This window comes from Pipra filicauda, unplaced genomic scaffold (assembly GCF_003945595.2).
Source record: "Pipra filicauda isolate LSUMZ 115617 unplaced genomic scaffold, ASM394559v2 scaffold92_size2517590_pilon, whole genome shotgun sequence".
Classification (NCBI taxonomy): Eukaryota; Metazoa; Chordata; class Aves; order Passeriformes; family Pipridae; genus Pipra; species Pipra filicauda.
The window spans coordinates 1,524,712-1,552,145 of NW_024105120.1; the positions used below are offsets into that span (position 1 = coordinate 1,524,712).

A 27,434-nucleotide genomic window follows, 5' to 3' on the forward strand; every position below is an offset into this window, starting at 1 on the left:
AGGAGGAAGCGTGTGAGTTTTACTGTTAAAAATTTGATTTTAGAGGAGCTGGTATGTGTTTGCAAGTGATAAAATGGATTATTTTGCTTACCTGTGTCTCAAGTTTGGCACTTTTTAGAAATCCTCACCCAGTAAACAAGCTAACATGAGAAAGGGGGGGGGGGAGGGGGCTGTAGTGAAATAAGAAGGGGAACCACTGCTTTACTCTCGATATGGGTTGGAAATTAACTATTTATAAAAAGTTCATTTCGGCAGACAGACCTGGTAACCAAGCAAAAACACCAAAACTCGACTGGAAGTGGTATGGATGAAAAAGATTTTTGTGCGAAAATGGACAAATACCAGTCTCCAAAAAGTGATGCATTTACAAAATTGGACTGCAATTTTGAATAATACTGTCAGAACACTAGATAGTACCAGTATTTTCAGAGAGAGAAGAGAAAGAACTAACACGAATAGGTGCAAAGAAGCAAGAAGGGGGGCATGGATCTTAGCAGATGGGAGAAAAATAGTTTCTAAACCGATAGCACGAGCAATATTAATGAAATTACATCAAACTACTCACTGGGGAACACGTGCTCTATGTGATCAGTTTTTACAATGTTATGGGTGCACAGGAATTTTCGAAATCGCTAAGCAAGTTACCAGCCACTGCTTGACATGTCAAAAAGTAAATAAAAAGGTTATGAGAAATACCCCTGTAGGGGGATGGGATATTGCATACCGACCCTTTGAGCGAATACAGGTGGATTTCACAGAACTCCCACCTGTGAATAGATGGAAATATCTATTAGTAATAACTGACCATCTAACCCACTGGGTAGAAGCGATACCTACTGGAAGGACTACAACAAATTTTGTAATCAAAGTGTTACTTGAAAATATAATTCCTAGATATGGAATGGTATATAGTATAGATTCAGACAGAAGAACTCATTTCACCTCAAAAATACTTAAAGAAATAGCAATTGCGTTAAGAATCATGTGGAAACACCATACTCCCTGGCACCCCCAAAGCTCAGGGAGGGTCGAGCGAATGAACCAGACTCTGAAGCAAGCCCTAACTAAATAGATGATTGAAACCCAGATGTCATGGGTTAAATGTTTACCCCTGGCCTTACTACATATTCGAACCCAGCGCAGGGCAGACCTCGGTCTATCACCATATGAAATGCTTTATGGAATGCCTTATATCTGGCTAAAGGATGCAGTAGGTGACTATAACAATATTGACACCAAATTAAGACTGTACATACACAAACACTTGCAAAAAGGTTGACAGAAATAAGAGAACGAAGAGCCTTAGCCCAAACAGCACCATCAGATTTAAAGATACATAAAATAAACCCTGGAGATTGGGCCTTAATAAAGAGATGGAAAGAAACTTCTTCCCATTTTGAGAAGGTCCCTTCCAGGTACGGCTCACGACAGAGACCGCAGTGCATACAGCAGAACGAGGGTGGATACAGGTGACCAGAGTGAAAGGACCTGTTGCTCCATCACCCCTGAAGGAGTGGACTGTGTCATCAACGCCTGGGGACCTACGACTTAAACTCCAGAAAAGACCTTTATGAATTGATCACCTGAATGGAGAAAACATATGGAGGACTGGAATGAGTCACAGAAATTCTTGATTCTTCCATGCTGAAAGACAACTGTGATGGAGAACAGGGTATGCAGGTGGTCATGGGCAGTGTCTTAGTCAGCAACAGACTTCAGCAATGCATTTACTTAGTTCCCTTTCCCTAACAGTGTAGAAATGGGGACAGCATTGCTTTGTAACACCGAGCTGTCCATGTGCAGCCATGCTGTTATTGTGGGCACGTACACCTGGGACTGGGAGCAGCAGTCACTGCTTTAAGCTTACCATGGGAGCCTTTTCACATGTCAAAAAATAAGAAATTGGAGATGATTTTTTTTTACAACTGGGAAAAAAATAGTGATTGGTATGTATATGATATGAAACAAAAAAAGAAAACTATGCATCCTGCTTTAAGTCAGATTTATTCAAATTCCTGAAGTCTTTCTTGGGTCTCCTGAAGCAAGGTTTGTGCCTAAATTAGTCTAGTGTTTTGTTAGGTAAATGCAGTAGCCTTTCCCCATTAACCCTAGAGAGAAATAAGCTCTCTTGGGACATAGGCACTTGGAGATAGTTTATCTGCTCTACTTCAGCAGTCTGCCTTAAGGAAAGATTAATCCTATTTTTTGCCGCTAACTTGACTTAGAGTTACTTCACAGCGGACTTGGGACATCTGCCTGGATGAATTTGATACTGGCTGCTTTCCAGTTTATAGTAAATGTGCATGAGGGGTTGTTTCTGGTTGATGGGGGTTTTATGTGTTTGGTGTTTGGTTTAAGGTGATAGCTGGCTGAGAATGGTACATTCACACTACATGGTCTGATCAAAGGGAAATGCACACAGTGGCAAGAGAAGCCTCAACTACCACCACACCCTGTCCTCTGCCAAGGGAGGAGTTGGCCCCACAGCTGGGAAACGCAGCAGAAGAGCCAACCCAGATGCCCCAATCTTCACACAAGACATTGGAGCAGGTAACAACAGGGGTACAAATATCCAGCACGTTGCATTGAGCGCCCTGACCAAACTGTCCTGCGGACAGACATGGTCCCAGCCGGCATGTTGCACCACAGGACAGCGCTGGGAGGCACAGGCAGGGACTCTGGAGACAGCGTTGTCCCTGTGACTGGGGCCTTGGCAGGCCTGTTCCTTCTGATCTGCGCTGTGCTCGTAGCTCTGCTGTTGTCGAGGCAAAGGAAGGAGCCTTCTGCTGGGAATAGCACGGTGCCCACCAGCCTCTCCGGCAGCAGGGACCCTCTGAGCACACGGCACAGCAGCAGTGACAGTTCAGGAGTTTGGCCAGTTCCTTGGGTGCTTGTCTTTTAATATGTGACTTCACCAAAGAGCAGATTCAAATCTAGCTCTTGGATGACTCCTTTGCACCAAATAGCGGCTGGTTATTTGTAATGGGCAGCTACTTCTGACAGGGTTGGTGTACCAGGTCCATTTGAGAGTGACTTATTCATAGAATTCAAACTCCATGAATGGGAGTCGATGCTTTATCATTTTTTTTTAACCCCTTTTTTTAAAAAATGTTTTGAATGTGGAGATGTAAATGTGCCTTATATCCACTGTGGAAGGCTGGTGCTTGGAAGGATGTTGGTTTTGATCACATGTACAGAATTTAGCTTTCATATAACGGGTTTTGGTGGGGCAGTTGTTGTTGCCTTTTAAATAATTTTTGCTGGGGAAGGAGGAAGTTAGTAATGTTAAAATGGAAGCTAAGCAGTAGATGCTAATGTTCTTTTAAATAGGCAATACCAACAGTTTTGGCTCAAATTTATAACGAAGACCTCAGCCATACGGACAAGAGACACACAGGTAAGGCTGTGTTACCTGCAAGGAGAGCTGGTATGTCACCAGTGAGAATTAGACTGTACTGTAAAGCCACACTAGAAAAATGTCAGTGTTTTAAGTGCTTTCAAACGTTCTTAAGCAGACTCTAGCAGTTCAGAACAAAGGTAATGACCTCCTTCCCATATTGTACAATAATCATCTATTTGTTTGCTTGACTATAGCATCAAAATACAGGCAAATTCTTACAAAAGGACAGGTTTTGTTGCCAGATAGCACTGAGGAAACACCTGAATCGTCTAGAGCAAATATTTTGCTTCGTTTTTTATTTTTTGAAAGAAAATGGATTTTCTCTAAATTGGCAGGATACCACTTGAGAGACTAAGGTTTAGTTCCTTTCACTTTCTGCATGCAGCCACTTGAGAACTGTTAGCACAAATGAAGTGCTGCTTAACTATTTAATAAGTCTTCCCCTTCTGCTTCCTCTAAAGGTTATTATTCAGATTAGCTTAAAACAAATGATCATGGCTTGACTAGTTTTGGGTTTTTTTGTGAAAAGGGATGCTTTTAAAGCTGCAGCATTTTTGTTTAGGGTATGCTAAATGTAAGCATTTAAACTAATTTCTTCTAGGGCTGCCAGGACAATTAAACTTACGAAGTGATGTCAACCCTGCTGCACCTGCCACAGTGACTTTTTTAAGAGTGGTTATTCAGCCTGTTCTCAGCTGGTGTCTGCAAATCAGTCACTGGCAAATGGAAACTCAGGTCCTATACCAATAAAAACTGAACTGCTGCCCAGAAAATCTACATCTGGGAATTGTCAGCAAAGCTGATTTTTCATTATTTCCCTCTGTTTATACAACACTGCTGCCTTTAGATTTGTGTTCTTAAGCAGGCCAAAACTGAGCAAAGATTGCGAGCATTTGCTGTGATTTGGTGTGTTTGTTTTTTTAGTAAATTCTAAATTATGCCACATGAGATGGCATCTCAGTCAGAATGTGCAGATACAGCACCAAAAAGGGACAGTGCAGGGAACACTCGTGCATGGCACTGCTGGACTGGCTCAGGGCAGAGCCAGGGTTGCTAATTACAGCTGTGCACAGCTGGAGTCAGCACCAGTTCCTTTCACATCACACCAGTGCTGTCTCTGCATCTACCCCATCTACCCCATCTGAGAGAAGCAGGTTGTGTTTCATGTATTGTCATGTTTTCTGTTCTGACTACTTGTTTGCCAATCCCCCCATTCTGCCATGCTTAGGCCAGTCTAATGCAGTACAGACCTCAGCAGGACTGACTTTTCTCCTGGAACAGATTTTAAGCAGAAAGTGTTACAATTCTGTTCCAATCTGTATGTGTGATGATCATTACTTGAACTTACTTTTATGCACAAATATCCTCCGTTCTCTGAAATTTGTGGAAAGGCTAATTATTTGCCTCAGGAGTAAAGCTAAGGTCAGAGCCACAAAAGTTCCAGAAATGGAGATTGTCCATCATGATCAACAGAACTATTTAGTGGTGTTTTCTTATTAGAAGCCACCACCAGTCAGTGTTCACAGCACCCTAAAAGGAAACAAACTGGGGGAATGACTAAATAAATACGTATTCAAGTGGAAACATAAATGAAAAAAAAAAAGTCACATAAAGCCTTATTAATAAATGAAGACAATTTATTACTTCAAGTGTTAATGGTAAAAAAAATTCAGCACAGCTGTTGCATTTAGAAAAGTGAAACTACAATTAAGAAGTACTATGTTCTAGTTCAATAAACAGATGAACCCAATGTTCTTTAAAATAGTTAAGCATTATACAGTACATCTTATGAAGACCCGTAAATTAAAGAACTACTTCTTAAATTTAGAGATTAAAAAAATTCTGCATTCACAGCTTTAGCTTCTTTTTTCTTCCACGACCGTCAGGAGTACCATCCATTTTGCGCTTCTGTGCCTGCAAGGTATGGTTTTTTAATAAGTTACTGTGATGCAAAAGGGTTGTAAGCAAGTAATGTGTTTCAAAACAAAGCAGATGATTTACACCCTGTCAGCTTTCAAATGTGATAAAACTGCAAACATAATATGGTTTGCATATCTTTGCTGTTATTTTGTATTCCCTCAATTCTGTAAGAGTATGGTTTCATAGAGGTAAAAAGTGTATAGAAGCAAATAAGGATGTTTTAAAGCTTCCTATTTATGAAAAGGTATTTCTAAATACCCATTTAAATGTTCTGTGAACAAGTCTAAGAAACTTAATAATCCACCATTATTAACTTTACTGATTTCTGCACATCTGCCAAGCAATTTGTTCACCTAAGTTGTTTATACAACAGCTCTAGGCAACAATACACTGAACAGCAAATCCATGTAAGAAAATGGGTAAAGCTGGTGTTTCCTTTACAAAATAGTCCTGCATATTAGCAATACTTTGAATTTAGTCAGCAGAGAGTTGTCAAGCATATATGCTGTTTTCCCAAAACTATCTCCAGAAGCCCATTTGTATACAGATTTGTAGATGATTTAACAGATTATATAAATCAAAAGGCCAGATACACCTCTGGTGTATTTACCAGGGTAAACCTACACAGTGCACCAACACAATGATCCAAAACATAACCAGTTTATTGGCTCCAAAGCATGCGAGCTACAATTTAGAACCTAAACTTACTTTCCTTGATTTGACATCCGCAACTGTACTAGCTGAACACCAGCATGAACTTAAAGCAGCTTTTAACACTGCCTTCTAAATTTTTGTTGTTGCTTTTAAATAACTTTAGGTATCACTTGTCCTAGACAGTCAGAAAAGCACTGTCTTCACGTGAGCTTTTCCACAGAAGTGCCTTTTAAATCTTACCGAAGATGGTTTTGGTCCACGTTTCTTCTTTTCTGCCTTTTCCTTTTCTTCCAGTTCCATGTTTTCTCTTTCAATGAGAGTGATTAAAGTATTGCATCTCCTTTGCAACTCCTACATTACAAAATATATACAATCAGTACCTCAGGCAGCCACTCAATGTAAAAATTGTATTAGAATATTAGAAATGCCGGTGAGGAGGTAAGTGTTTTGCTGTATCTTGTCGGAATAACAAAGGAATTAAATGGTTTTGGATACTTACTGGCTGGCTTCAGGAGTGGATTTGATCACAGGTGTTTGCTTTTTAAGACACTTTTGTATTTAACTCAAATTCATGCTGATTTTGGAACACAGCACCTTAGAACTTTGAATTTCTCCTCCCGTAAGACTTTTTGGTTTATCTGCATTTGCCACCCGCGACAGTTGTTGCCAAGTTAGAAAAAGGTAACGTCTTGTTGGCATGCACATACCTCAGTATTTCAGAAGCTACTTGATTAGCCTGGGGTACAACCATTTTGTCATAGGCATTCATGAACAAAAAAGATTAATGTATATATACCATTGCAGTTCTGGACTTGAGAAACCAGTCAAATCTGAATTGCGGCGAGTTTCGGATACATTGTCTTAATTCATCATAGACATTTTCCTTATCAAATCCTAGTTTGTGAAGCATACAGATCAGAAAGCGATCTTCCTCTTCAGTGTAATTCTTCCCTTTATTAGTACCATATGATATTCTTAGTTGGTGGAAAGGGGCTTTATATCTCCCAATCTGAACAAAACAAATAAGACCATATAAAGCTAAGAAATAGGTCAGAATTAGCATGGAAGTCTTTTGTATGAAAGCAACACATGACATGAAGACAGCACTACAGATCATAAAAGATTCAGTTTTCTAAGTCACCACAAGTAAAGGCCTGTAGGTTCTGGACAGTCAAAGGTATCTAAACTGGCAAATTCTGGTTTAGACAACAGACAGCTTTGTGATCTTCCACTTAATGGCAGACTCCAGACCTATCACTACATTTGAACACAGTCAAGATCTGTTAGTACTGAGATGGCAAGGATCCTTTCTGACACAAATCCTCGAGAACTGTCAGACTAAAAGTAAAAAGGTACATGAGACTGTAGCACACGGTTCAGCTCCATCCTGGTTAACTGAATCCGACACTTGTTCTTCCCTAGAAGAGAATTAATTCAAACCTGAAGTGGAGAGAAGATTCTGATGAACTGTCTTAATTTACTACAAATCTGTTCACCACCAAACCCTGGCTGGTGAAACACAGACCAGAATGGAAACATCCTCTGTTTGGTAAGTCTTCCCTTTTAACTGCTCTGAACATGTGTGTATATATACATATATACCTTGCATTTTCAGTTACATGGGTCCAAAAAAAAATCCTACTTCTTCCAAAAGCATGTAGTCACCAGGAGCTTGTTATACAGCACTACAAACTGTGTCCTATGATACAGATTACTGTTACAAACAACAGGTTAGGTCATATCTAAAGTTGTCATCACATCTGTCTGCCAGGACAGCACTGCTGTGGGATGGAAAAGCTATAGGAAACAAGTGCTGAGGATTATGCACAGGAGGCAAATGTCATGCCCAGCATGTTGTCTTCATGCATCAGTAGCAGTGGCCAGATACGGAGTCCTGTTTTTCTCCTCACTGGTACCAGAAAATAAAGCAAGCAAGAAACAAGCAAACTCACCTTTGTGTCGAGTGCCTTTTTTATGCTGATTCGTCTCTGAATTCTGGCTTCTCCTCTTTCAATCTGAGCCATGATCTTCTCTATGTCTTGGAGTTCGTTGCATCTTTCCCAGAACACAGCTAAGAAAAGAACAATTCATTAGTTTCTTATCATGCATATTAAAAGTTAAGAAGTTTTACCTTAAAAAAAAGATGTTAGCTGCTACTTTCTTTTACCAGAGCTCACCGTTGTATAGCAACAGGCCCTTCCCTGATAAGGAACCTCTGCTTCCTGCTATCATGTGTTGCAGTATAACAAATGCTATTTTCAAGGGTTAGATATAGGAGTCCTCAGTTTAAAAGAGGTGTGATACAGGCCAGAAAAGTTCTTGTGAGCCAATCTCCTAATCAAGAGAAAAAGAGCTTCTTCAAATGGAAACTGATGCAGCAACAGAGTTGTAGAGAGGGAAGAGGGAGGGCAACTGAGTGGCCAAAGACAAGCAAGTACCTAAAAGACAATTAGGTGTTTAAATAAACAAGGACTCATGTTACAACACCCAATGGCCATTCATAAGATGTTTACTGTATCCCACTCCTGAGGAGGAGGTAAAGGTTAACTACTAGTTAGCGAATACACGGCAAAGTGGAATCTCTTCAGCTAAGCACTGTTCCTCAGCATTTCCTTTTCAAAAACTATCCTACATCTAACTGGGTAGTGCTGTCTTCAGTTCTTGTTAAAGTGAAGTGGATCAGCAATAGTTTACATGTGCAGTTTAGTACAGCCTTAATTATGCAGGGGCTAGAGATGGTAAAATCCAGACTAGCAGATCTGAAATCCATCAGTACGATTCTACCCTGAAAAATCTTAAAAGAGTGGTGAAAGAAATTCCCAGAAATAAGATGTTAACATGTTCATGAGCAGTTCAAAGGAGGCAAGCAGTGTTAGATATGGACTCACAGAGCTGACTACAGAACTGAGTTACCTGAATACTCAATGACTTCCTCTGGGGTTTTTCCTTCTACTTCTCGTGCTATATTTTCAATGTCATCACGGCCCCACTTCTCATTGGCTTTGATGAACTGGTTGAAATCTCTCTTGTTCCAGTTAGTGAAGCCCTGTATAGCAATCAAGGAAACATTGCACAGAGGTTCAGGATTTGTCTCTCTCCAAATTCGCTTTAATAAGGTTTCTTTAAACCAACTGTAACACCTCCATCATTCCAACAGTGTTAAAGCTGTTCTTTCTCTGCAGTTTAATTTAGCAGAAAAACTGTTTTTATACTGCAGGGGATCACTTTCTTAGAGGAAAATTTGTTTAAGTGAAGCAAGTGGTGACTGTAATGGTTTTGTTTTATCAAAAAGGCCCACCAAGTTGCCTCACAGACACCATCAGCCATTCTACCTGGTCACTCTCCCTCAGAAGGTCCAAAGCTGTCTTGTGATGATGATACTCAGTAGGGACAGAAGTAGCACTGCTGAAGTTATCAGCTGCTAAAATAGGCTTATTTCATATTACCAATAACTTTGACAAATCGTTGGAAGACAGAAGTTCTGTCAGCCTTGTTGTGAGTTAGCCACATCTTACTGCACTGTACTGACTCCTGACCTCTGTGAGTCTGCTGGTTCTGTGAGTCTGCTGGCAATAGTGACTGTTCCAGCACATTACTACTCAAGCAAGAGATCCTGTTCTGTAACTCTGATCCCCTGCCAAAACACAGTGTGAAAATACAACACCCAAATAAGGCATATCAGGCATTAACCTGTTTTAGATTACTTAAATGTACGTGCTTCCTAATTATATACCTATTCAGCTCATACCCTCTTTTAGAGAGGGGCACTACCCACTACCAGATGTAGTTCAGGAAAACTGACCATTCATTCATCTTCTGGGATTCACTTCTATGTGGGAATGAAACTGTGGCAGAAGATTTGCATTAAATAATGTGGAACATAGTACATCCAGCTCTGCAGTGAGTCTGCAAGAACCCACAGCCAAGGAAAGATGTCAGTCTACAGTCAATGCCAGCTTGGGAAGCCAGACTCTGAAGAAGGTGCACCTGGATTCTCCTGAACCAAAGGTATCCAGGCCCACAACAAACCTAATGCTAAAACTCTTCTCAGTCAGAGCCAATATTTGCAGCTGTATTAACTGCAGCACGTGTGAATCAGTGACCAAGAAATGTTGCCGTAACACTGTAAAACACAAAACAAGCTTCAGCTGACTTCCATCTCACTGAAGACCCAACCATACCTGGGTTAGAAGTTTCTCTTTTTCTTCAAGTTCTTCATCGTTAAGAGGTTCAGCCTCATCAATCTTAAGCTGCTCCTCCTTTTGTGCTTGGGCTGAATTTGGGAGATCAGGATTACGAGGTACCTGAAAGGTTTTGCATCTTGTAAAATTTGCTTGATTTTTCGCAGATAATTGACAATTGTCACTTTTCTGTTAATGTAAACTAATAATTTCTTCAGCTTAACATTACTTTATTTCATTTAAATTGATGTGGAAGGCAGGACAGGTACATATTCTATTGTTGCAGTAAACTCTTCCAATGTGTGAATTCAGAGAATCACATAAAATGGTCTGGGTTGGAAGGGACTGGACCTTAAAGGTCATCTCATTCCAATGCCCTGCCAGGGGAAGCGACACCTTCCACTTAGACCAGGTTGCTCAGAGCCGCATCCAACATGGCCTTGAACACTTCCAAGGATGGGGCATCCACAGCTTCTTTGGGCAACCTGTGCCAGTGTCTCAACCACTGTCACAGTGAACAACTTGTTTCCAAGATCCAATCTAACCCTACCCTCCTTCAATTTAAAGCCATTCCCCCCTTGTCCTGTCACTACACGCCCTTGTAGGAAGTCCCTCTCCAGCTTTCCCGTAGGCCATCTTTAGGTACTAAAAGGCTGCAATCAGATGTCCCTGGAGCCTCCTCTTCTCCAGGCTGACCAGCCCCAACTCTCTCAGCCTTTCCTGCTAAGAGAGGTGCTCCATCCCTCTAATCAAGGAAACTCTTGCATTACCTTGTAACCAATTGTTTTCCTGTAGTAGAGAATCTCTTTTTCCAACAGTTCAAACAGGCGAGGAGGAAAGAACTGGAAGTCCTGTACATTTGGCTGTTTGGGAGGCCGTGGTGCCTGAAATACAAAGTTTGACTCCCTTTCACATCCAGAACCTGCTTGCTTGTAAGAACTGATTTCAGTTTATGAGCACAAAAAAAAAAAAAAGCTTTATTGTTACAAAAAATGCACTGCCTTATATTAAAAAAGGCCATGCAAGAGACAACTACAACAAGGAAGAATTCTGAAACACCTTTGAGAGAAAGGGAGGAGGGGTCTTTGGGAGGAGGAGGTGGCTGGGGAAAGTCACACATGCATCCCCTTGAACAAAGTTCAGGCGTTTGAAGCAGCATTAAGGAAATCTTTCACAGGTAAGGAAAATTCACAGCTGCTTAAGTAAAAACATGAAAAATGTTGATCTTACTCTCCTAACATCCTACAAGTTTCATCCTGCTCTTTTTTTTTTTCACAGAAGTTTGTCTCAAGTCCTTCGGATTTTTTCTAAATTTAAATTGTCTCCACAATTTACAAAAGTGAATAGTGCAGTTTTTATGAAAAAAGATCAATGTGTTGCTTTACAGCTGGAACCATTTACCAGGCATATTTCAACAATTTACTTTTTTTAATTAGTCAACTCACCTTGGGTGCTTTTGGTTCACTGACTCGAAGAGCCTCTCTGAAATAAGCATCCACAGCATAATTGGCTTTTCTTTCTCGTTTAGGCGGTTCAATCCACTCTGTAAATGCCAACTGTAAAAAACAAAACCCAAAAAAACCCAACTAAGTCTTGCAAATTATTCAGACCAGCTACAAGTTCTATATAAAATTAGATCTACATCTACTTCATTGTGTTAGAAATGTTTTTATTTAAACTATTATCATAGATGACACCGTATTTTAGCCAACACCTCTTAAACAAGTATGATTAAAACATGCAATTTAGTGCATTCCTCCGAAAGAAACTTAAAACATTACCTTCTGTTTTTCTCTGTAGTCTTCCCCTTCAAAATTATACACGCTAGATTCAGTATCCATAGTAAAATTCCTAAGGGAGCTTTCGCCCATCTTTGAAAGTTTTTCGTTCATTTCCGCAGTCTTGGACGGGGGACACAGAAAAGAACAGTAGCCATTTGGATGGTACTTCATTATTTAACATCTCATTCCCAGACAGAACGGGAGGCATTTTGGAAGGCACGTCATTATTAAACACCTCATTCCCAGAAAGGAGCCACTCTGAAAGGTACTTCCTTTTAAAACATCCCATTGCCAGAAAGAAGAGCAGCCATTCTGGAAGGCACTTGATTACAAAACATCTTATTGACAACATCAGAGAAAACAAACATGACTGACCAGCATGAAAACCCTCCACAGCAAAAACCCCTTTTCTCTCCAGCTTAGAACCAAGTGATCATCCAGGGATACACTGTCTTGCCACCACATTTAAATCTACAGGTGGCCTTCCCCTTTTCAAACTTTCTCACCTTCTTTGCACCTCTTTCCAAAATGTGATCAATGTCTTCATCTGTAATCTCACTGTCCTTTGAGGCAAACACGTGTGTCGCTCCATGTCTAATCATTTGCAGCATTTCATCCTTTCCAAGTTTATTCAGGTTTTGATCTACCAATCTTCCTAAAGATAAAAACACTCAAGGATAGCAACTAACTATAAAGTTCATTATGGAAGGAGCAACATATGATTTTTCCCCCCCTTACATTTCTACATTCAAGCTATATACTTTTCTTTCACTAAAGGAAATTCCAAATAAAGAAATTTAAAAAAAAATTTAAAAAAATTCTTTAATAAAAAAATTTAAAATCAAGAGTAAGTAAAATCTAGCCAGGTTTCAAAGATAATTGCTATATTACGCTTTAACTGTGTTCAGCATACATAGTTTTGGATACTAGGTCTTTCGACATGACAAGAGGAAACAGCCTCAAGCTGCACCAGGGGAGGTTCAGGTTGGGCATCAGGAAGAATTTCTTCACAGAAAGAGTGGTTAAGCATTGGAACAGGCTTAAACCTGAAGGAGGTGGTGGAGTCACCATCCCTGGAAGTGTTTAAGAAATGATTGCATGAGGCGCTTGGTGCTATGGTTTAGTTGGCACAGTGGTGATTGGTCAAAGGCTGGACTCAATGACCTTAGAGGCCTTTTCCAACCTTAATGATTCTGGGATATAACATATTGCTATGGTGCATATTTTCCCAGTTTCCAGACTAAACCTCAACTTTTCAGAAATAAAAGTTCCTGATTCCAATCAAGCCAACCAAGGTTACATTACTTCTCCCCATCTGTTAGAAAAAGGCATTAATTTCTCCAGTTCAAAGGAGAAGCTGAGCGCTTAAAAAAGAAAAACTGGACCATATCCTCTTGTACACATGTATCAAGTAGGGAGGTAATCAAAAAGTTAGTGAGGAAATACCTACTGCTACAGTAAAATAAATTTTCAAATGGATGAGGCCTTTGCACTCTCTCTTCAGAGCGCAGCTGAAGCAAAAGCAACGTTCTCATTGACTCTTCTTAGCTGATTCCACCATCCTTTACAATGGGAAAAAAACAAAAGAGAATCCCATCACAGATACAAACTGCCTTCCTGCACTTGCCTTGCTGAATGACTATGGAATCCAGCCGGAGTTTCATCTCTGCACGTTCCACTATTCTTTCCTCCACTGTATTGTCTGTAATAAACCTGAACACTCGAACAGTCTTGGTCTGGCCAATTCTGTGCGCTCGATCCTGGGCAAAAAAAGTAACAAAAAATTCAGTATTTGTTTTCCAGTGACATACTAATGTACAAAACAGAATAGCACAGGTTAGTTAAGTCTTTACAGCCACCCATGATGACCCACGACATTACATTCTTATTGACATTACAAGTTTTTTTCAATAACATTGACAATGAGTACGTCTCCAGGTGTCAAAAAATAGGTGTTTGGGGTTTTTTGTTAAATCACACAGGGGAGAAGACTGGATGCTCCTGACCTTATGCAACCTTCTGTAAAATCAAAGTATTGAAGAAACCATTTCTGTACAGACCAAAGGCTACATTTTTCAAGATCCTTCAGCTGTGCCATGAATATTTCAAGAAAAATATGATGCACTGCCTCTCCTAACTGGCAAAACATGACCCACAGTGAGAATCAGTATTCTGAACATATACCTGTAGCCAGAATCCTCTCACTTGAGCTTATAGACACCAGTTCCATTGCTCTTTTGAACCTGTTTTTGCTAGAATACTTGAGAATCTACAGCTTAACTGAAATAATTAGTGTAGCATATACCCAGCATTTCCTACTGCATAAAACATTGTACAGCCAAAATGTGACTAAGGGTTTCACACAGCGGAAGCTGCACTGGAAGTGAAAATCAGTCTTACTACTCCCTGTGCTAAAATGGCGAAATACTCCTTTATTTTGGAAATGCACATTTCTAGGAAAGTTCCGTGAGAAAGACAAGAAGAATGAAATCCCCATCTGGATTTTTACCATAGCTTGAAGGTCTACTTGTGGATTCCAGTCTGAATCATACAGAATTACGACATCAGCAGTAGCCAGATTGATTCCAAGACCTCCTGCCCGCGTACTCAACATGAACACAAATTTTGAGCTGTCGGGATCGTTGAATGCATTAATGGACGCCTAAATAAATGAAAAGAACACAACAGTTGAACCCAATGTGGAACACAAGCAGTGTTTTTACTTAAATACAATATGTAAAGTTTTAAATACCTGTCGTTCGTTGTGAGGAGTTTGTCCATCCAGTCTGCAATACTCATAATTTCGCCACATACAGTAATCTTCCAAGATATCCAGGACTCTTGTCATCTGACTGAAGATTAGAACTCTTGAGCCTGTTTGAGCAAAAAAGTTTCTTATGCTTTTAGCAGAACATAAGACTTATGAAATTCTGCAGGCCCGCATTACCAGAAAAGGAAGGAGGGCAATTCCATGTGCTAAAAAGAAAAGTAGGTAGAATTTCAGACCCTGAACTACAATGCAGAGCTGCAGCTGCTGCTGTCATAGCAGGGTCCTGTGCTTGCCATGGGACGTCTGCCTCACTCTGATATGTCATTGTCTAGTTAGTGGCTGCCTTTTCCCTTTTGTTTTCTGTTGTACTCCTTAACAGAATGTTCCCAGACACAGCAGAGTAAGATGACAGCACAAATATAAAAACATCAAGTGTAAAGAATGAAATTTTGAACTATTTGTTTTGGATTTGAGATCCCTTGAAATAAATTAAGTTGTTCTTAAAGACTTGTCAGTTTACTTACCTGCCAAGAACAACTTCAAAAAAAAAGGTAAATGTATAGTAATTTATGCATATATACAAATCCACTTCCAGTCTACTGGGGAGATTTAAGTAAAAACACTGAATATTATAAAGCTTCCACTTCCCCCTATATTCATCTCATGTGATTTTGATTTTTTGTCCTTTGGACTCAAGGGCTGATAATGAACTCTTGTTTAAGATGACCATTTGATTTGAGACCAGGACAGTATTAATTGCAACATGTCATCAATTAGCCTCATAGGAGGAAGAAACCAAGATCAAAAAAAGCACAGTAACCACTGAATTGTTCTTTTTTTAGTCTTAGGATCAGTTATATCACCACAGCTGCTTGGATGATACATAGACACAAAGTACAGATAACTTTTATATCACTGTAGAAAAATAAAACGGCAACCAAACCCCAGCCTTCAAAATGTCCCCACTGACAAACTTACCTCCACTCCTTTAGCCAAGTTACTTCCCTAAGCATACTCATAAAATAAAGAGTTAAAAATTTACTTTTGAGTCACAAACTCTGTGGCCAGTGTGTTTTACAGCAATAAATTTCTGAGCTTTGTCCCTACTATCAAATAACTTTAAAACAACTCAGAGTTCCCCTCCGTCTGAGTGCCTTACAGAATACATTGAAAAACCTCGGGTGCTGCTCAAAATCATACCCAGAAAGACAGACCAATGTCTTGGTCTTTGACTGTAACCCGAGAAGAAGGCTCTGAATCTGAAATGGTGCTTCATGGCAAATCAAAGGAGTGGCTAAAATACCACACAATGATACTTCAAATAGCTAACAATGTTAAGAAAGAAAACCTAAAGCCCAGAACAACTGATATTTCTGTGGCTTCAATTTAGCTGGGATGAAAAAAAAACCAAACAAAAAAACAACAACAAAAAAAGGGGGAATCAAAACACTTCAGCACAAAAAGCCATAATGGACTATTGATCCAAGTACTTCTGAAGGCAAACCACACTTTGGTTTTGTATCAACTGTAAGATACAGTGCTTGACAAGCTGGTATTCATATTAGAATTTAACAAAAATTCTGGCTACGGTGTGCTGGCTTTTGCTCAGGATACATGGAAACATTAAGTAGCACTGACTTTCATTTTTACCATTGAACCAAAATACCAGAAAAGAGATGCATACTTTGTTCTTTCAACTTCGGCAGCAGTTTGTCCAAAACTACCATTTTGCCACTGTTGGTGACTAAATGCATGTCTGTTGTGTAGGGTGGGCCAGGTTCTGCCCCATCAAAGAGGTAAGGGTGATTGCAACATTTTCGCAGCTGCATGAGGATGTTCAGCAGTCTCATTTTGTCCAGCTTCCCAGCCGAGTTCAGTATATCTATATCCTTCATCAAGATCCGTGTATACCTACGTCAAAGACAGGGAAAACTTCTGTAACTCTAAAACAAAGTTGGTCTTTCTTTGAATAACAGTCAAAAGCTCACCCTCCCCCTCATTTCACCAGGTCACTCTCCCTGGTATTCATGGTTTTGTCATCACAGAAATATCGCAAGGAGACACAAGTTGGGAGTACACCAGAAAGAATTAAATCAAGTTCCACACAGTCTTCAAGTCACGAACAGCACACTCCTTCTGAGCCTTAACCACAGCACAGTCAGGCATGTGTATTAATTACCATTCTCGTTGCATTTTGCTGAGGCCCACATAAATTTTGACTTCCTTCTTCGGAGGCAAGCTCTTCTCTACATCAGCCTTAATGCGGCGTAGGAGGAATGGTCGTAGCACCTGAAAGAGGTTGCATCCTTAAATGTATTTTGGAAACTGAAACACTGATCAGGTCAACAGACAAAACACAGGGCAGATATTCTCTATCACAACAGCTCAAATATCAGACTTATCAGACAACTGAAAAAGCAACCAATATGGATAGACTATTTGCTATACACGGGACTATACATGTCCTTTCTTTGGAAGACTTAGAGATTAGACCAAAATCATCTTTCGGATGGTTCTATGCCCCTTGATTTAATTGATTGATTTAATTTTCCTTGACTGAAACATTTATAGTCTCTTCACAGCCAGTATTTTTTATGTAAGCATTTCAGAACCCTGAGAGCCAGAACTAGTGACCCTTCTCTCCTTTCCAAAACAATTTCCTTTTTAAGGAAAAAAATCTTCTGAGCTTTGCCATGCTGAAAGTCTATCATAGTTTCTGGAATAATCTATCTTATCCTAATATTTTATCTCAATAAGCATTAGGAGAATTGTCTAGAATCTAACTTGATTAAATGTAACTCTAGTACAAAAAGCAGAAAGACTCACCATATGAAGGCGCTCCACCAGTTTTTGATCCCCGAGACAATTGTTTGTATCAAACCATGAATCAAAGTCCTGCATCAACAAAATCATCAGTTTTAATTTAAGAGTCTTCCTTTCAAGGTGCAGTGTCATCACAATGGTGAAAAAATACAACTCAAGCGATTCTTTTACACAGGCAGTAAGTAAAAGAACAAATTTCCCTACTTGGCCTATTTTTATGAAAAGCTCTCTAACACAAACATTTCTGTCAATCTATCATTTATCAGTAGCTGACACTCCTAATTATACAGGTCTATTTTCAAATCTGGAAACCCAACAAAATTAATTTAATTTGATTAGCAGAAATGAAGACTTACTTCAGCTGAGTTAAAGACGTCTGGCAAAAGAAAGTTGAGAAGTGCCCAGAGTTCATGTAAGTTGTTCTGAAGTGGAGTTCCAGTTAATAGCAGCCGGTTTGTAGTCTTGAATTCCCTCACAATTTCTGATAACTGAAGGACATTGAGACACGAGCAAATATAAAAACATTACTAGTCCCCACACCACCACCTAATGACCCACATAAATCTCTCCAGTGCAAATATAAATTACCTTTGATTTTTCATTTTTAATCCTGTGGGCTTCATCTATAACAAGATATCTCCAGTTGAACTTTTTGAATACTGACTTCTCTTTGATAAGCATTTCATATGATGTTACACACACATCCCATTCTCCTGGCAACAACACATCTCTGACAAAGGCAGCCTAGAAAACAAGGTGACAGTTGCTTACTGAGGCTTTGTCAAATCTAAACCAAAAAGAACATAGTAGCACTGTTACAATTTTCCTGTTTTAAGATTCATCAGGTTTTGTTGGTCTACAGGGTGTACTGCCTTCACAGCAGGAGAGAGCAAATCTTTGGACAAGGAATTATGAACATGAAGTGATGAAGCAATAGCTGGGCAACACACGTGAGATCTAAGCTTACATTAGTTATATTGTAATGCTCAGATTGTAAGTAGGCAGCACTTGTAGGTCTTACTGTTTAACCACTACAGATCCAAGTAATACCCTTCCCTGTGAAGGAAAGGTAAAGGACAGCAAGATCACGTGCTGGATTTACACAGGAAGACACAGGAAAAAACACCACATCAAAACTTACTCGCTGGTCTTTGTCCCCGATCAAGCAAACTGCTCGAAGTGTTGGTACCCATCTCTTGAATTCATTCATCCAGTTTTGCAGAGTGGACTTAGGGACTAACACCATGTGAGGTCCAGGAATATTTCTGTAGTGTTTCATATAGCCAAGAAGAGAAATTGTTTGCAGTGTCTTCCCAAGGCCCTGTAAGACACATTCATGTGTTAGAAAAAAAAAAACCAAACCAAAACTCTCAGGAAACACCTTTAAGAAAACCCAGGAGTGAGCTCTGAGTGCAGCACGGAAGACACAGCAGCCTGAACAACTGAGTGAGGTGTATTAGAGACAGTGCGACTCACAAAGGGCATCAAAGTCTTGCTTAGGAAAGTGGCTTCTCAAATTCAATTTTAAAAAAGCAGTAAGAGTAACATTTTCAAACCTTGGATTATGAAGCTAGAATTCTGCCTTATCTTTCAGAGAAAGTTAGAAGTGCAAGAAAACATTATTTCATAAAATTTTGTTTTGTAGATTGATGTGTTATTTAGATTATTTAGAGGTCAAAGTTTTCAAATTGGATGGACGTATTCTCTTAAACTTGAAATAAAGTGAATAAATTAAAAGCCCTTAGACTTCTTAATTTATTCAAATATTCATTATTATTTATAATTGACTTTATTAATATTTTATGTTGTGATATTAATATTTTATAGTAGTGATTAAGTTCTTAATTAATTTTCAAAAGTAGGCTTTCACAGGCCAAAAATGACCTCAGTTTCTGTGAGAAAAAAACCAAACAAATATAAATAATTGCACATGTCAAAAAACCCCAAACAAGTAGTTTAAGTGTTTGGTTCTTTATTCAGGAGAAATACTTAAAACCTTGTACCTTCAGCATAGAATTTTAACTGAAACAAAACAGAGGAAGACCTTCAAAAAACAGATCACTCCTGTAATGCAAAATAATTTAAAAATACTGTGACTCAAACGCATGGGAGGTAAAAAAACCCTGAAAACCATCAGCACAAGTTATTTTTGGTTCTAAAATTCAAGTATGTCTTCAAAATAACCACAGCCTGGTGCAAGATGTGGAAAAGTGTTTACAAGCTGCGTGAAAAGCATTAATAGCTTCAAAAGGCCTAATACCTAAGAATGAATAAAAAAATATTTAATAATAAATACTATAACTCCTTAACACAAGATGGATTTTGGAATACCACACATCCAAGGACTTAACAAAAACAACTGAGATGCTTTGTAAAACAAGCCTGCTCCACTTAGAACTGTATTCAGCCAAAAAAAAAACCCAACAAACTCCTCTATTCATAAGCATGTATGCTGAAGAAAATCCTTGATATAATTCGGAATGAAGCACGTTACTAAACAATAATTTAAACTCATTTGTGTCTAACTTATCTTGAAGAAGTTTTATTACAGAGAAATTACAAGATATGGGAAATGCAATATACTGAAATTAATTAGATTTTTGTTTTTTCTGCTCCTTACGAAAAAGAGATATAAATAAAATCACTAAGAGGACAAAAACATATCTGCCTGTGAAACTACCACATTTTCTTCTGCACTCATCCCTTGTCTTTCAGGGAGGGGGGAGGAATAAAAATAGAACTAAAAGCTACTGTGGCCAGTTCTGACTGAAATGTCCATGATCATGCCGTATAAGAAATTTTAACACAGGTCTCCAGCTACATCTATCTTTGCATCATTTTTGCCAGGAAATTTCCCACTGCCGTAGCTCTTGCTGCGGAGATCAGTCCATATAGGACACTCATATCCTGATATCTACATTTTGCCCTAACAACAGGAATTGTTTCCTCATTTGTTGCTCTTTTCATATATGACACTCTCCTCACAAGGGCAGCTTGAAAATACCATAACAAAACACCTGCGATTTAGAGAAAAAAAACAAAGAGGACATGTCATTCTATGGAGCAACTCCCCTCCATCAAGTTCATGTTTCTAAAGTTTGACAGATTTCCTTTTCAAATGCCCATTTCTAAACCTGCATGCACAGTTTATTTAAATTAAGACACCTGTGACACTTTTAACATTAGTGACTTCAAACACACTAGAAAAAAAAGATTTGGCAAATTATATATCGCATTTTGTGTTATTAAGAATCCCATATAGGGACTAAAATGGGCAAGGAAATACAACAACGGACATGTTGTATTGCACATGTTCTTAAGCCCTTAGAAACACAGGCTATGTCCATACCATTTCATCTGCCAGGATGCCATTGATGCCGTTTTCATACAGAGAAATGAGCCAGTTCAGTCCTCGGATCTGATAATCCCGCAGCTTTCCCCATTTCACATCTAAAAGACACAAAAGAATAGACTAAAAGATCTACAAAAACTTATGAAAGCGTGTCACCATCCGTTGCCTGCTCATTGACAGTGATTATCAAAGCTACAGAACAAAAACAAGTAGCAAATTCACTTAAATTCCAAGGACAATGCAGACTGGAGACAGCAACGTGGTAATTTTGTTTCTGCAAGCCGCTCCAACAGCTTTGTTTTTTGCAAGAACCCACAGCACACAGAAATTCTAACTCTATCACCACCCTCCAAATCTGAACACAGTCAAAGATTAAAACACTAATAGTGAATTCCATTAAATGAACTGGAAGCTGTTAGGTACTTTAAATTATATCAGAGTATAGGTTACACATGTAAAAATGGGAAGATGACAGACTTAAGAACTCTTTCCTAGTAACTAAAGTATAGGAACCGGATTTCTTAAGGACAAGACTCGCTGGACCATCTTTCTAGACTGACTGAAAATAAGCAGTCACTCACTAATACATTTTGTCCCATTTTTTTCCTCCTCCTCCTGTCCCCCCAGATTAATTCATTATCCTTAGGGAGGATGAAAACAAAGTTCATTTTGAACAACATTTTGAAGAAAAAGAAGAGTGGTAAAAAAACCCCCAAAACCCCCAAAAAACCAGGAAACACACATGATGGAGACTCTTCAAATCGAGTGCAGACATTGGTTGTCTTGGAGCTTTCTGTTAACAGCTCCTCGTCTTCTTCCTGCTCCGTCCTACGATGCCGGTAGCTGGAAAAATCCAAGAAAGCAGTAAGTTTCTGGCTTTTCTTCATGCTTTAGCATCAACACAAAACTCCTGTAACTCCCAGAATTCTCAAACAACCCTCAACTTACAGGTAGGCAGATAAAAAAAAAAAAAAACCCACATGCTGAAATAGGACTAAAGCTGAGTAAGCTTAACTTACACTTCTAAAGTGCAATAAGATCTTAATTACAGTACAAGTTGGCCTGTGTGCCATCACTCACTCGCCAGCTGACAGTAAATTCTGTTTCTCGTCCTTCTTTATTCGTGGACGTCCAGGCTTCATTTTTAAAGGTGAAGTTGGAGTTTTCTGAGCAGCAGGCTGAATGAAATGAGCAAAGAGCTCAGTCTGCTTCAACAGATACTCAAATCTGTTTGCTCTGTCTGTTTGCTGTTGACAAGGGAAAATTAAATGGAACAATTGTGAGACGTGACAGTATGTATTCGTTCAAAAGAAAAACCCTAACAAATACTTTTTAAACAACACAGATTCACATTTCTTTATATACATAGCTACAACATCAAAGAAAAGATGGTTAACATCAATATAACTGCTGCTGACAGATTCTATAGTCTTTCTATAGCCTGGGCCAAGGCTTGCCTTTGTTATCCAGTAAGATCAAAGCTGCGAGACAGACCTGAGCCAAGACTGAAATATGACTTTGGCACAAAGATTGCACCAGTCTCACTAGATAAGGCCGGAGTCCCCTTAACAACTTTCTCGTATCAAAAGTAATAGTCCCACTCCCAGAAATTTACCCTCACCTATCACACACAGGATTCTTCAATGCACTCATTCATCTCACCAACCTGGCAACAACTACTTTCTACTGCATTAGTGTCCTGCCTGTTCAGCAAGATAAACCACCTCACTGGGGTGTCAGATAAGCAGCAGAGCTGGCATGAAACGGGGCAGTGGGGACACAGCAGCTCACAGCTAAAAGCCAGAACATCTATTTCAGCAGCAGAGGCCTTAGATATGCTCAGCCTAACTTGTCAGGCTACCCCCTTTGATATGAGTTGCTGTTTCTGCTGTGCAAAAAAGATTACAGTAGAAAATGTTAGTATCTGAAAGGTTCAGTTTCTTTGAGACAGGTTCCATTTGGAATCAACACACCTTCCCAAAGCCACATCATAACTTTGAACAGACAAACAAGATGGAAAACAGCTCCAAGGTTAACAGCAACCACTCTGACATTCTGCCAGCTGCCACAACATAACCTGGTATTTAGCAACTTGCAGCAGTTACAGGAAGTCAGTTTTCTTAGTAAAAAGGAACATATGTTCCACATTTCTGCAATGCCAGCTCTGTGAGTATTCTCCTCTTTAAAGCAAGCAGACCCTGCACTACGTAAGAGACAGGAAGACAAAGTGTTAGAAAATAAACAGACCAGGAAAGAGAACTGTATGTACCACAGAGGACTCAAACTCACTCTAACTTTAGTTTAAGCGTGATTGACACAGCTACAATCCGCATCCGCTAAATTTAAGTTTTCCTATATATTCCTCATAGGTTTTGCTTGTTTTTTGTTTACTTTGCAACAGTTTAAACTAGGTAAGATCTTACTACTATCCAAATTGCTAACTCTTAAAGTACTTTTTTCACTGACTGTACCAAAAAGAAAAGATTCAGGCTGCACTGCAGAAGGTTCCTTGTTCTAAAATTTTAGTGAGGAATCTTCTGCAAGTTTTGGCCCTGTAGACACATCCCCACACTTGCTTTCACTGCACTTAAGGATGTTAAAAGACTAACAAACATTATCTGCATTTTTTAGGCAGGATACAGACAAGAACGGTCTGTACTCTGTAACCCTGATCTGTCCTTCTACCAACAGAGACACTTTTCTCATTTTCTTTTCCAGTGCATCTTCTGACTCTTGCGACAGTAAAATACAATCCCCCTTCAAATTGTGTCTGTCTCAAGACTTAGAGGAGACAACTTCAAGTTCACTTTCTTCAGTTTGCCAGAAAGTAGCACAAAGAAATGAGCAGAAGATGATTGGGTTATTTTCAGTGCCAAAAAGAAGAAATAACACAGGAAGCAGCAAATCATAAGAATCAGTTTCACTTTCCTATGAAGAAATTCCAGATGAAGTCACAGATACTGGAATTATGAACAGAAAGAAAGGCAAACAGGGAGAAACAGAGGAAGAAAACATGGTGAGATGGTGAGGGATGGACGGCTCCATCTCTTACATTATAAAAACTAAGAAAGACTTTGTTATTAAAAAAGAAAGGAAAATAGCAAATTTTCTCTTTTCTTACCCACGAAGCACAGAATCACCCATCTTCAAAAACCTGAAGACTTTAACTAGAGCTTCATAAGAGATTCTATGTCTGACTGAGAAAGTGAATACTCAACTCTTTATACCCCCCCTTGCCTACTGGATGGACAGCTCTACAGATAACTTTAGTATGCTGTAAACAAGAAGGGTCAGAGGAGCTTTTTTCCAGATATTTTTTGGTTACAAGTTACATATTTTTTAATAACTAGGTAAAATTTTATAAATCTAGGTAAGGGATTTCAAACAAACAGAAAACTCACGTGCATAGGTACTGGGTAGCTGTACACACTCCCAAATATTACATACCATTTTCTCTTCATATGTAGGATCTGTTTCCTGGAGTTCTTTTTGTTTTGCCAAGGATGCATCATCAAAAGACTCCTGACATGAAAAAGAATTAGAGAAAAAAAAAATCTCTGAAAAAGAGAAGATATCCATGTAAAGGAGAATAAGCTTGTTTCAAATTACATCAAAGCAGCAAAAGATGGCTGTGCCATCTGATGTGGACATATAGTAGTCAGCTTTCTATTATTTACTGTAAAATTACCTGGAGATGGATCAAAGATCCCTGCCACTGGGTGAGGGACAGAGCTGGGTCCCTGTAATCCGATTTAGCTCCATTATTAAAGCATCACATCAACATGAATGAGAGAGACAGCTGTGGTCCAGGAGCTCAGCATGCCCCTCCTAGGGTGCTGAGCCAAACCCCTCCTGAAGCTAGCTCTGGAAAGTACTGTGAAAGCACCGGCTCCAGGCCTGAAGCAAGAGTAATTTCAAGGGTTTTTTTCCTTTTTCCAGATTCCCCCAATCCCTCATCATTCTGTATCAAGGGAACAAATCTAAACAAGAATCCAGACTGCAGTTTTCTCCTGAAAGCTGAGTAGGAATTTACACAAACTGTATTTTTTCCCTATGCAGTCTATTTAATTAAATAATTGTTATCACCAATGGTACCACTAACAATAGAAGAACAAGCTGGTTGGGAGGGGGCAGTCCTCCTTCATCCCCTTCCTGCCAAATCCTTAACATACTGCCTTCAATTACTCTTTCAGATCAGGGCTGCTTTATCCCTGTCTCTCCTGTTATCAGGTTAACTCTTTCCACACCATCTCCCACATATATTTTCATCTTCTGCTGTTAAAACTAAAAGCAGTGAGATGACCCTTCCCTGACAAACAACACTAAGACAATTACATTATAAAATAATTCCTGAAAGAGTGAGAAAAGGAAACAAACAGGATGCCTTCAAAACGACTATTAACCATCTGTTTAACTGAGCCAAGTCAGAATGGAGCTGAATTCAATCTTTATTGGCCAATGTAGAACAAAGGAACAGGAAAAATAAGAAACACACTAAACAAAGGCTGACAAAACACGGGATGTTTGTGGGCGGGTATTTCCTCGGAAACCTCTGGCAGGTAAGGCACGTGGAAACAGAAAAACCCAATTGTTTTGTTCACTAGTCAAAATATAAAGAATTGAGCATAAGAAGTTATGGCTAAAGCTCTTCTGAAGTCATAACCAAATCCTCTTACTCATCTCTCACTGGATTCGGCCAACACCCAGTGAGGACAAGTACAGGACCGTCTGAACTGCTGTTCAAAATTCCCATTTCTCCCAAAATGCCTAACCTGAAAAGCACGGAGCACTACGGCACCACGGCATCCGAGCTCATCATCCGAAACACAGATGAGGAGAACTTGCCATTCAGCCGGAGACCAAGAAAAGCAGTCTTTCAGATGCTCGTGACTCTCAATAAGGCATTTCAACTTAAACTTCCACTTCATGGAAGGAAATCTCTTCCTAACGTAAAAAGGAACCGACCTGGCCAGTACAGGGAGAGCCCTCGCACACGGGCGCCTCCAGAGCACGCGTTTCACATCCTCCACACGCTTAACTCCAGCCCAGAATTGCCCTATTTCTGCAGGTTCGAGCAGGATTTATTTCCCACAGTGCTCTGGCTACTTGTTCATCCGAAAAACATGGCATTTGCAAATGTATTTAGATCAAGTAGGTTGGACAGCCCAGCGTGACTCAGAGAGTACAAAACCACCCAGCGCTGAAAGCAGGACCGACCAGTTTCCTCTTATCATTAAGGAAACAATGCTGCGATAGAATTAGCATCTCCGGGCAATCACTTAAAAACCCCTTGAAATTTCTGGAACACGCGCACCTGTTGCCAAAACAACCCCCTCCGACAACCCCACGCCCCCGCCCCCCCCAGAAAAAAAAAAAGGAAATGAAAAAGGGGAAAAAAAAGTTTTTAAGCACTTCAGCAGATAAGGTCGGTGGTTTTTTGGAAGCCGGGCCGGCTGGCCGCTGGAGCAGGAAGCGCCAAGGATGGGGAAGGTCTCAGGGAGGCCGGCGGTGCGCGCGGGGTGGGGGGGGTGCTCCCGCCGGCCCCTCTGGAAAACAAACAACGGGAGTGACCCCGGCTCGGCGCCTCCTTCCCGGTGTCCCCGCGGCTGGAAGAACGCGGCTCCCGGGCCCCCAGGAAGCACAGGGCTCCCGGGCCCCCTGCGCGGCGGGGACGGGGAGCGGAGGGTCGGGACCCCCCAAACACACTCACCCATCCCGGCCGCGCTCCCGGCGGGCAGGAGGGCGGGCGGCGGGCCCGGAGCTGGCCCGGCGCGGCCCCACGGCCTCCCCTCCATTGTCTCCCGCGGCCCCACGCGGCCCGGGCTGTCCCGCACCTGCCGCCGGCGGAGCCGGGGGGTCCCGGCCGGGGGGCGTGGGGAGGGGGGAAGGCGACTCACCTCCATCTTGATGTCGCCCCCGGCCAGCCCGGCGGCGCAGGGCGGCCCCGTGCCCGCGGCCTCGCCGGGGCTGGCGCCGGGCGGCGGTGGAGGAGGCGCGGGCGGCTCGTCCGGCGGCGGCGGCTGCCCGGCGGACATGATCCACCGCGAGGACACGGCGCTCCGCCGCGGCTCGGGGCTGGCGGGCGGGCGGCCGGGCAGCGAGGGATCCTGGCTAGCGGAGGAGGAGGAAGAGGAGGAGGCGGAGGAGGAGGCGGCCTGCGGATCCCGGTTCCCGGAGCGCGGCCGGCGCAGGGAGCGAGGCCCTTCCCGGCCCGTCCCGGCGGGAGCCGCCAACCAGCGCGCGAGCCGCGCCGCGAGCCCGCGCTCGCGAGACTTCCCTCCCCCTCCTCCCAGGGCGGGGGGAGCAGCGCCTGCCGCCGCCGCTGGGGGAGCCCGAGGGATCCCGCACTGCCCGCGGGGGAGCGACCGGATACCCCGGGAAGGGGCTCCCGGGGATCTGCCTGGGTCCCGGAGGGGCGGCGAGGGCTTCTGAAGCTGAAGGGAGGGAACGAAAGTGATCCTTCCCTCCCTGCGGCTTAGGGCCGTACAGACGGGATAAGTCGCCTGTGTAATTCGAGTCTCGGTGGGAATCGGGTTTCATACCCTGGTTAAGG

General features: G+C 41.1%; 1 protein-coding gene and 1 long non-coding RNA gene across 2 annotated transcripts; one reads left to right on the forward strand and one right to left on the reverse strand.

Moving 5' to 3' along the window:
* Positions 1 to 5,016: 5,016 nt before the first annotated feature.
* Positions 5,017 to 26,916, reverse strand: SMARCA5 (SWI/SNF related, matrix associated, actin dependent regulator of chromatin, subfamily a, member 5). Its single transcript, XM_027729642.2, has 24 exons — positions 26,779 to 26,916; positions 24,329 to 24,403; positions 21,962 to 22,128; positions 21,624 to 21,724; positions 20,879 to 20,979; positions 18,671 to 18,850; positions 18,118 to 18,273; positions 17,886 to 18,017; positions 17,533 to 17,601; positions 16,886 to 16,995; positions 16,391 to 16,617; positions 14,689 to 14,810; positions 14,446 to 14,598; positions 13,564 to 13,696; positions 12,443 to 12,591; positions 11,937 to 12,056; positions 11,601 to 11,711; positions 10,926 to 11,039; positions 10,156 to 10,278; positions 8,888 to 9,020; positions 7,927 to 8,045; positions 6,771 to 6,983; positions 6,215 to 6,325; positions 5,017 to 5,314 (listed from the first exon to the last, which is right to left on the reverse strand). The coding sequence occupies exons 1-24, from the start codon at positions 26,914 to 26,916 to the stop codon at positions 5,249 to 5,251; spliced, it is 3,123 nt and encodes a 1,040-aa protein (XP_027585443.1). The 3' UTR covers positions 5,017 to 5,248.
* LOC120325302 lies at positions 5,188 to 7,912 on the forward strand. Its single transcript, XR_005567223.1, has 3 exons — positions 5,188 to 5,321; positions 7,397 to 7,523; positions 7,746 to 7,912. It is a non-coding gene; the product is annotated as an uncharacterized LOC120325302 (long non-coding RNA).
* Positions 26,917 to 27,434: the final 518 nt, after the last annotated feature.

What these genes read in the sequence shown, in the direction of transcription:
- SMARCA5 (XM_027729642.2), bottom strand. Translation starts at nt 26,916, where the DNA reads ATGTCCGCCGGGCAGCCGCCGCCGCCGGACGAGCCGCCCGCGCCTCCT. An exon ending in ATTTGAAGAGTCTCCATCAT is followed by an intron (nt 20,980 to 21,623) that starts GTGTGTTTCCTG and finishes TGTGTCTTTTAG; the next exon opens with ATGTGAAATGGGGAAAGCTG. An exon ending in GCCGAAGTTGAAAGAACAAA is followed by an intron (nt 14,811 to 16,390) that starts GTATGCATCTCT and finishes TTGCTCAAACAG; the next exon opens with GCTCAAGAGTTCTAATCTTC.